A 10,580-nucleotide genomic window follows, 5' to 3' on the forward strand; every position below is an offset into this window, starting at 1 on the left:
TTTTCGAATCGATACGAGGCCGTTTTTATATAGACTATTTGGGATAAGACCGTTTTCTAAATTTGAAAGGGTCCGTCGGCGATTTTGGGACCAGGTCCGGTCCCGATTGGGAACAGGGCCGTTTACCGGACCCGTTCAAAGAAGGAAAAAAAACGCTGGTGTGTTGCGTGAAAGAATTACTTGGATATCTCCAAGGTCAAGGTCACACTTAAAGTTCAAAGGTCATGGCCATAAATGACCTTGTCCGGGCCATAACTATGTTGTTCATTGTGAGATTTTAAAATCATTTGGCACATTTGTTCACCATCATTGGACGGTGTGTCGCGTGAAAGAATTACATCAATACATTTGTTGTGCTGAAAGGGATATGAAATAAATTGGCACAAATTATCCTTATATGAAGGCTTTTTCAACCCTATGGTTGGCCTATGGTCAAATTTTAGGGAGAAGTCACTTCTCTTTTGACTGGCATATAAACAGAAGTAAGCAGAAATAAAGAAGTCATGACTTTGTTTTCTTAATTCATGCAAAAAATATTTACATCCCTTCCTCACCCACCCGCAAGTTTCTTGCGAGTTAAAGCTGTAAGATCAACAGAAGTCATTAATCAATACTACATTACCGCATGCATGCAGGGACATGCACAGTAGACCACTTACGAATCGGCTCCATAGAGGATAAGATCTGTGAAAATTATCTGAAAGTTATGAAACAGTTTACTGCACTAGTTTAATTGGATTTTAAACGGGTGTAAAGAAATAAATTGTGTTAGCTGGAATAGGTTGCTTTACAGACATTGTTTGTTTATGAAATGACTTGAAAATTAGGGCAAAATGGATTTCTCCTAGCTCTTTAAATAAAGTGACATTATCCGACTTTCGGCGCAAATTCTTGTCCAAGTCGCCCTCTCTGCTGACCCCTGTTTGCATAAATGATGTTGCTCTCTTAAAGGTTAAGGTCATATTAAACATTTATATTTTAGGCGTTTTCCTTTTATGTTAAAAGTTAGTTTTTATGCCCCTGGTAGAACTGTCCGTCAGTCTGTGCGTCCGACCAAAAACTTTCACATTGGCCATAACTTTTGCAATATTGAAGATAGCAACTCGATATTTGGCATGCATATGTATCTCATGGAGCTGCACCTTTTGAGTGGTGAAAGGTCAATGTCATCCTTCAAGGTCAAAAGTAAAAAAAATACAATCCAAGGGAAGTTATAAGCTTTAAAAGGGAGATAATTTCTAAACCTGCCAAATGATATATTGAATTTTATTTCAAAGCGGCGCAATTGGGGGCATTGTGTTTTTGACAAACACATCTCTGGTTATGTCTGGCTTTATGTCAATGTGAATACTGTAATTGAAATAACTAACTGCCTTAATTGGGTATTTGTTTAGAAGAGTCTTCCTTTGATAAGCCTGTGCAGACTTCCTAGGGTAATCTGAGTTGAGTTTTTCACACCACAGGTCTCATATTGATTGTGATTCAGTTTCAGCTCCCTTGGCAGTATCAGCCAAGAGCCTGATAACATGGATGATGAAGACGTAGACGACAAGTCCTCTGTCAATGTCCCCACACTGCGGGCAGGACACTTCACCTTTGCCTCTTCCACTGCCCCTAGGGACCCTGACTCCTCGGCCGCAATGCTGACCCGTATCAAACAGGAGCCCTGTGGTGTCAAACAGGAGCCCCTTGATACCTGCATCCAACAAGAACTTGTAGACACCTGCGTGAAACTAGAACCAGTGGATCACACTTACAGTGATACAGAAGATATGGACACATTTTAGTGTTACATTCAGATCCTCCTATTTATTACATGACTTCATGCATTTACATGTATTTTATCTTCTTTTGCTTGCTTGACTGTTGTATGATAAGCTGAATGTACTTAGCAGTTTGTGTGGCTCACCAAGATGCAATCTGGTGTTCAAATCAATCCTATATGTTTGTCATATTTATTGTGTCTGTGTATTTAATAGATGGTTTGGTAGAATTATAAACTAGACCTACATTTTAATGATTTTAATTTGAGGTTCTAAGAATTCTAATTTATTTCCAGTCATTTATCTGCTGATAGCTTAGTACACACAAATTGTGCCGATATTCATGATCTTTTGTTTGCTGAGAGCATACATAAACACGATAAAGCAATAATTCAAAATCTATTTTAATTAGCATTATCATTGGCAGTGCTTTGTTAGATTCATAATCTTTTTTATACACCAAAACACTTCACATCTTGATACTCTTGCAAATGTAGTTTGCTTGGGGATAGATTTGAGTCACTCGGTGGTTAAGTCAGCATAAACTTTATAAATCCTTTCCCACTCAGAAGTAAAGTGAAAATGGCTATATTCAACCAGCAAGTCGCAGTCTGTTCAGGTCTTATGCTGTTTACTGCTTATCAGTACCTTAGTGTAAATAATGCAGCATTTAACTTGTGAAATTAACAAGAAAAGTCTTTGATTTAATTGGATTTTTAAGGGACTACAAATGGGTCAAACTTAATATCTAAGTGGTAAAGGGTTCTGTAATTAAGCAAGTTCTCTGGGATATCACCATCAAAGTGGTGCTGGGTATGAAGTCATGTCTGTGACAAATCCCTAGTTTTTTATTTAATTTTAATTCCTTTGAATTATGGGAACGTTTATAATTATACTTGAAGAAATTATTTAATCATTTAAGACATTTTAGCGGGACTACTGAAATGTCCAAGGTAATCTACTGGCCCTTATTTGATGTCTGTGTTATACTTTAGTTGAGGTTGATGTGCAACATCTCTTTATCACTGATTTCACTAGAGATTTTCAATCAAAACTTAACATATAACTTTGGGATGATTGAAGTCACTAATCTGCACTAAAGAAGAATTATGCCCCCTTTTTGTACTTGAAAATTTAATTTAAGTAAAATTGCAACATCCTGTCGCAATTTCTAGTGTAGGTATTCATTTGAAACTTAATTCGTGTTTGTTTAGGGTCATTTTGTGAGATACTGATCATGTTACATAATTTGACTGCAATTAAGCAGAATGTATGTTTCTTTTTTGTATATTGAAATGATGTTTAGTTAAACATGCATTATCTCCGTATCACTGTTTCTACTGATGGTATTGAAATCTCAGGAAACTGACAGAAAATGTACATTATACTGAAAAGATATATGAACACGCTGCTTTGGAGAGCGCTGATTATTTTTTACATTATATCATAATGTTATCATTTATGCTGTGCTCATAGTTCTTGAAACATGCTTCTCTTTCTCATTTCATAGACATTCATAAAGACTTAATTCTCTTTTCAAAGACATTCACATAGACTTAATTCTCATTTCACAGGCATTCACATAGCCTTCATTCTCCTTTCATAGACATCATTCTCATTTTATGGACTTCATTCTCATGTCATTAACATAGACTTCATTTCATAGGCATTGACATAGATTTTATTCTCATAACATAGACCTGATTTAATTTACAAAGACTTAATTCTCATTTTATTAGCATTGACATAGACTTCATTCTCATTTCATATACTTCTTTCTCATTTTATTGACATGTACTTCATTCTCATTTAATAAGCATTGACATAGATTTCATAGGCATTGACACAGACTTCATTCTCATTTCATTGCCATAGACTTTATTCTCATTTCATAGGCATTGACTTAGACTTCATTCTCATTTCATATGTATTGCCATAGACTTCATTCTCATTTCATAGACTTCATTCTCATTTCATTAACAAAGACTTCATTTTCATTTCACAGGCATTGCCATAAACTTCATTCTCATTTCATTGACTTCATTCTCATTTCATAGGCATTTACATAGACTTAAGTCTCATTTCAAGTCAATCACATAGACTTGATTCTCATTTCATGGACTTCATTATATTTAATTAACATAGATTTCCTAGGCATTGACATAGATTTCATTCTCATTTCATTGACATAGACTTCATTCTCATTTCAAAGACTTTATCCTCGTTTCATTGGTATAGACTAATTTCTCATTTCATAGGCATTAGCATAGACTTCATTTTCATTTCAAAGGCATTGACATAGACTTCATTCTCATTTCATTGACATAGACTTCATTCTCATTTCATAAGCATTGACATAGATCTCATTCTCATTTCATGAGCATTGACATGGATTTCATTTCATTGGCATTGACATAGACTTCATTTCATTGATATAGACTTCATTTCCATTTCATAGACTTCATTCTTATTTCATAGGCATTTACACAAACTACATTCTCATTGCATAGGCGTTCACATAGACTTAAGTCTCATTTCATAGGCATTCACTTAAACTTCATTATCATTTCATAGGTATTGACATAGACTTCATTCTCATTTCATAGACTTCATTCTCATTTTATTGCCATAGACTTCATTTCTATTTCATAGGCATTGCCATATACTTCATTTTCATTTCATTGACTTCATTATCATTTCATAGGCATTTACATAGACTTCATGCTCATTTCATGGACTTCTTATTTCATTGGCAAAGACTTGATTCTCATTTTATTAGCATTTACATAGACTTCATTTTCATTTTATAGACTTCATTCTTATTTCATAGGCATTTACACAAATTACATTCTCATTGCATAGGCGTTCACATAGACTTAAGTCTCATTTCATAGGCATTCACTTAAACTTCATTATCATTTCATAGGTATTGACATAGACTTCATTCTCATTTCATAGACTTCATTCTCATTTCATAGACTTCATTCTAATTTTATTGCCATAGACTTTGTGTCTATTTCATAGGCATTGCCATATACTTTATTTTCATTTCATAGACTTCATTATCATTTCATAGGCATTTACATAGACTTCATTTTAATTTCATAGACATTCACTTATACTTATTTTCCTTTCATAGGCATTCACTTCTTCTTGATAGGCGATCTCTTATACTACAATCTCATCACATAGACTGACCTGATGTTCATGAAAACTTAATTGTAACGGCACAGACTGAGAGGTATCGTATATATTTTCTCAAATGTACTTGCCTGATGTTTATACAGATTTCATTTGCATCCTGATAACACACCTGATATTCATATAGACTGAATTCATTTATTAATTTATATTGAGTATGTCATATTTTGCGTGATAAAGGCAGTATTCTCATCACAACACTGTAAATTGTCAAATGTCTTTGAATAAAGACTTCATATTCATTGTATAAACAGTACATCATCACTATCTGTGACTATCTATGGACTTCATTCTAATCATATAGACTTAGTATGTGACCATATTCCAATATACCGGTAGTGAAAATTTTACATAAGACTTCACGTAACTGATTGTATACACTGTGAATACATTGTATAGACTGCCAATGTCATCGACACTTTAGTAAAGACTTTCTACACATCTGATTATATGTACTGCAAATACAGATTGTAGAATGCTTATTATACCCCCATTACCATTGGTAATGAGGCTATATAGGAGTCACTTTGTCGGTTGGTCTGTTCCGAATTTCATCAGATCTTCACCAAACTTGGTCAGAAGTTGTATCTAGATGATGTCTAGGTCAAGTTTGAATATGGGTCATGCCAGGTCAAAAACTAGGTCACGGTCACTTAGTGTGTTTTGAACCGAAAGTTTGTGCGGACCATAGCTATGTCATTTATAGTTAGATTTTAAAATGACTTGGTACATTTGTTCACCATCATGGGACAATGTGTCGTATGAAAAAAGTATCTTGATACTATCTCCAAGGTCAAGGTCACACTTGGAGTTCAAAGGTCAAATGCTTGTCCGGGCCATAACTTTGTCATTTATTGTGAGATTTTGAAATCATGGCAAATTTGTTCATCATTTGACGGTGTGTAACGTGAAAGAATAACGTTGATATCCAAGGTCACACATTGAGTTCAACGATCATTAATGAGCTTGTCCAGGCCATAACTATGTCATTCATTGAAAGATTTTAAAATCATTAGGCACATTTATTCACCATCATTGGACGGTGTGTCGCACGAGAGAATTATGTCGATATGTCCATGGTCAAGGTCACACATTTAGTTAAACGGTCAAAAATGGCAATAAATGATCTTGTCCGGGCCATAACTATGTCATCCATTTTGAGATTTTAAAATGACTCAGTACATTAATTTTGTTCACAGTCATTGGACGGCGCGTCATGTGAAAGAATTCAAGAGTTCAAAGGTCAAAATGGCTATAAATGATAATGGCATAATAATTATTAAAAATCACCATAAATTAGCTTCTCTTGTTTTGTGAAGACAGCATGCAAAATAGTCTGTGTTAATGCAGCATGTGGGGGTATACGTCACTTCTGTTACAAAGCTCTAGTATATTTTAAAGAGTGGGAAAATTGTGTAGACTGCCAATACATTATAATGTCTGCCAAAACATTCTATAGACTAATACATTTTATAGATAGCCAACATATTATAAAGGCTGAAAATACATTGTAAAGACTGCAAATGTCATCATTACTTTTGATAAAGTTCATTCACATAATATAAACTGTGTATATACATCATATAGACTGTGAATACAGTCATCATTTAAATGGTATTGTATTAACTTGTATTTATATGTTACCATACCCTTCATAAACTATATCTATAATCTTTGTATGTTGTTCATTAACATTAATGTTCATGCAGTGCTAGTTGACATTTCAGTTTAGGCTTTTATTTTTGTGATACAAAACATCTACTTTTTATATGCCCATTTTTCAAAACGGGACGTATTATAGTTTCAACCTTGACAGGCGGGGGCTTCCACAGCAGTGTCTACTCCCTATTTTAAATAGTTTCATCCTAATTGAAGTAGTTTTCATCTGATCTTCACCAAAGTTTGTCAGAAATTGAATCTAGACAATATCTAGGTCAAGTTTTAATGTTTAACAAATAATATTCTACTCTCTAAATCAAATGTTCCATACAAGCAAACACACTATGGCGGGGATTTGGCACTACTGTGACAAGCTCTTGTTGAAGTAGTTTTCATCCGATCTTTACCAAATTTGGTCAGAATTTGTATTTAGACAATATCTAGGTCAATTTCGAATATGGGTCATGCCGTGTCAAAAAATAGGTCACCGGGTCAATAAATGCATTTCAAGGATTTAGCATGGTGTCCGCTCACTAATTGAAGTAGTTTTCATCAGATCTTCACCATATTTGGTCAGAAGTTGTGTCTAAATGATGTCCAAAACCTTCAAATAGGTGTATCTTGTGACAGTTTGGCACTCTTGTTTCTATTTTATTTTGTTAAGCGATATAATAGGGTGCTAAGTAAATAATTAATAGTGATCTATTGTGTCGCCATTGTAGGTATACTGATTCTACCAAGTCACACTGATAATTGTTGCAAAAAGTCGTCAAACATTCCTGTTGTGTTTCTGTCTTTAAATAACAACTCATTGGCAATTTTTTAATCAATTGAATATGATTAATACAATAGTTTACCAAGTGTTTGTTTTGTGAAAAAAGTATAGATGTTAGAGGGTAAGTTACAAAATAATGAAGCTATAGGATGGCAAAGGGTAAAAAATATATGACGTTTAAGAGTGAAACAATTTATAGGAACACAATATTGGATAATTGAAGTTACACATGTTAACCTTTTACCAATTAGATACGTATTTTCATACATTTGTAGTATCTTAAAAAGTTACATTTAATTTTAAGACTTCATATTAAACATTTTAAGGCTTCATTTCAAACTAGAAATTCAAACTAGAGATACTGATGTGCAGCAAACAGCATAAAACCTGAACAGACTGGGAGTTACTCGCAGGCTGTTCTGGTTTTATGCTGTTTGCATATAGCCATTTTCACTGTGCATCTGAGAGGGAAAGGGTTGATAGGCAAGTTAATTGGTAACATAGAACAAATATGTATTAAATTGTAATTGTAGTAAACAATAAGTAACATTTATATGCCAAATTAACGATACTTGTAAAAAATCATTCAAATTATTGTTTTCATGATCTCAAAGTAATATTCACATTTTGGGGAATATATACATTTTTTCAATGTAAGATAATATTTTAATGTAGTTGTGGTTATTTATATCAACAAATAATCAATTATAAACATTAAACCGATATTTAAATACATCATGTTTGTTCATGCACTACCATTATTAACTCTGAAGTATCAACCTGCGGGTCAAGTTATTGTCCCCTACCGGATCCACCGGAGGGGACTATTGGTTTGCGCTCTGTGTGTCCGTGAGTATGTCACACTTTTCTGGATGCAGTGATAACTTTAAAAGTTCTTAATATTTTTTCATGAAACTTGAAACATGGCAATATGGACATTGTGCACGTAATTTCATTTTGTTCTTACGTCAAAAATTCTGGTTGCTATGGCAACAAATATGGGAAAAAATCTAAAATTTGTTACAATGGTGGAGCCGGTAGGGGACATATATTGCTTGGCAATAGTCTTGTTGTAAATAAGATGACCGTTGCTTCATTTTGTTCAACTTACCTTAGTTCGTTAAATTGATTTTTGGTTTAATACAAATGACCCGTGCTCCTAATGAAAGTGATCTGAATTGTTTAGATGCTTCGCATTTTATATTTGTAATTTTATTGTCTAAAACTGTATAATAAATCATTGGAGAACAGTTTGCTGTCCATTTTTGTTTTGTAGTCATTGGTCAGTTTGTACACCGCAGTTATTTCCGTAACTTGTGTAACTTTAAGCTGTGCCTCGCCACCGGAATACGAGGTTTAATGCATGAACGTACAGTTTCGTCTCGACAGACTAATCATGGACGACATTTCCGCCTAAACTGCATTTGTTTTAAAAATGGGACTTCCTGTGCACGAAAAATACCATAACGGCGGAAATTGTCGACCCTGATTAGCCTCAGCAGACTGCATAAAGTCCCGTTTCCGGAGCCAGGCTCGTTGTCATTTATGTTGAACTCTACCATATATCGCAAGCAGCACGGGCATACCGTCGTACTTTGTATGCAATGGAGAATTTATAAAACTCCTTAATACGATTTTTAAGCAGGACGTTTCTTCGATAGTTCATATTCTGAGTCTATGCAACATTAATTTTGTATCCTACGAATTTCACTTCATATAGATTTAACATCGGACAAAACAAAGATTTAATCGGTTGAACTACTGTACGTGCACCTTGGCCTTCTCCATTGTTGTTCTCCCAAAGATACGCTCGTCATGTATTCCAATATTCCATTTAATTATGTGCTGTAAGTTCTTTATAACTCCTTTAATAAAATAGGTTTGCGTGTTTCCATCGGATTGCAAGCAAACTTATTAACATGTATTGTGCAAATAATGCCTAGGTCACGTGTAGTAATCAGAAGAAGTGGAGCTATGGCCTTCACGTGATTAACACAAATTTCCCTTGCAAAAGCCAAGCGTCTATGCCTACATATTAGAAAATTGTATGGTCATCTTAATTACGTTTAACTTATAACTTTCACAAAATAGCCAACTGTAACACTTGGGATTTTTCCGGCGTTAAATTTAAGCTTTCATGCCAATTTCTAGCGTTCATTTGCCCACGTTTAAATGCAATCTCGGTCAAACGTAATTGTAGAGTGCTAGTATTATACACAAATCTCCGTAGTTTGAATTCATTATTGTTCTTGAGAAAGGCGTTGAACAATACAGGGTTGCCTTGTTATGTGTTTCCACATTATCAAAGGCTGTAATACATTCGATATGTAATTTTAGTAAACTCATTATATGCAGAAACATTCCTGTTTGATATATCGTATAAAATCACAATTCATGGTCTTTAATTATTTTTTTACGAATATATTATAGACACTTATACTTAATTTGCATAATGTGTGCATTTCCTCTGTTTATAAGGAAGGTTCGTTGCTTCCAATATGGTTACCGGCATACCTGTAAAATGTAACACAAACATCTGTACATGTTTAAGATCTATGATGATTGGTATTCAATGTGTATGAATCTCAATACAAACAGAAACAAGAGCTGTGTTTGTGAAACGCAATGCCTCCTACTGAAGCTTTGAAGCCATATATTTGACTTTGAAGGATTACCTTAACCTTTCAGCACTCAAAATGTGCAGCTCTATGAGATACACATGTATGTCAAATATCAAGTTGTTATCATCAATATTTATGACCAAGGGTAAAGGTTTTGGACAGACACACCCATACAATGACAGACAGACAGACACATACAACAGAGAGACGGGCCAAAAACAATATACCACCGATCATGCGACCCGGCGGCGTAAAAATACTTAATAAAACCAGTCATTTATAATAGTCGTTCGGGTCGTTAGACCTGTATAACAACTTGTTCCTGATGTTAGCCTTTTTTTAAGAATCTTAAATAAATATATAAAACTTTGCATTTTGCGTGTTTATTTTGTTATCATGCATCCACGGTGAAATGTTGCTAAAGCCTCTGTTCAGGTTTTTGAATATCGAATGCTCGACAATGCGATGGTCTGTAACACGCGCGGCTCGAGTTAACCAGCCTGTCACGTGGTGTAAGGTAATCCTCGAGGGAGTGTCATCTCCCACGTGCGTGGCGCATGC

At 34.5% G+C, this 10,580-nt stretch overlaps 1 protein-coding gene across 3 annotated transcripts in view; it reads left to right on the forward strand.

The window, feature by feature from the left end:
- Positions 1 to 8,651, forward strand: part of LOC127856884 (histone RNA hairpin-binding protein-like) — a 39,253-nt gene extending 30,602 nt beyond the window's left edge. Inside the window, exon 8 of one of the 3 annotated variants that reach the window (XM_052393067.1) lies at positions 1,487 to 8,651. In XM_052393067.1, the coding sequence (XP_052249027.1) occupies positions 1,487 to 1,787 (301 nt within the window). In that variant the 3' untranslated portion in view covers positions 1,788 to 8,651. The remainder of the gene's footprint in view (positions 1 to 1,486) is intronic. The other 2 variants (XM_052393068.1, XM_052393069.1) reach the window with 2 other exon arrangements.
- The last annotated feature ends 1,929 nt before the right edge of the window (positions 8,652 to 10,580 follow it).

The sequence above is a fragment of the Dreissena polymorpha genome, chromosome 14 (genome assembly GCF_020536995.1).
Source record: "Dreissena polymorpha isolate Duluth1 chromosome 14, UMN_Dpol_1.0, whole genome shotgun sequence".
Lineage (NCBI taxonomy): Eukaryota > Metazoa > Mollusca > Bivalvia > Myida > Dreissenidae > Dreissena > Dreissena polymorpha.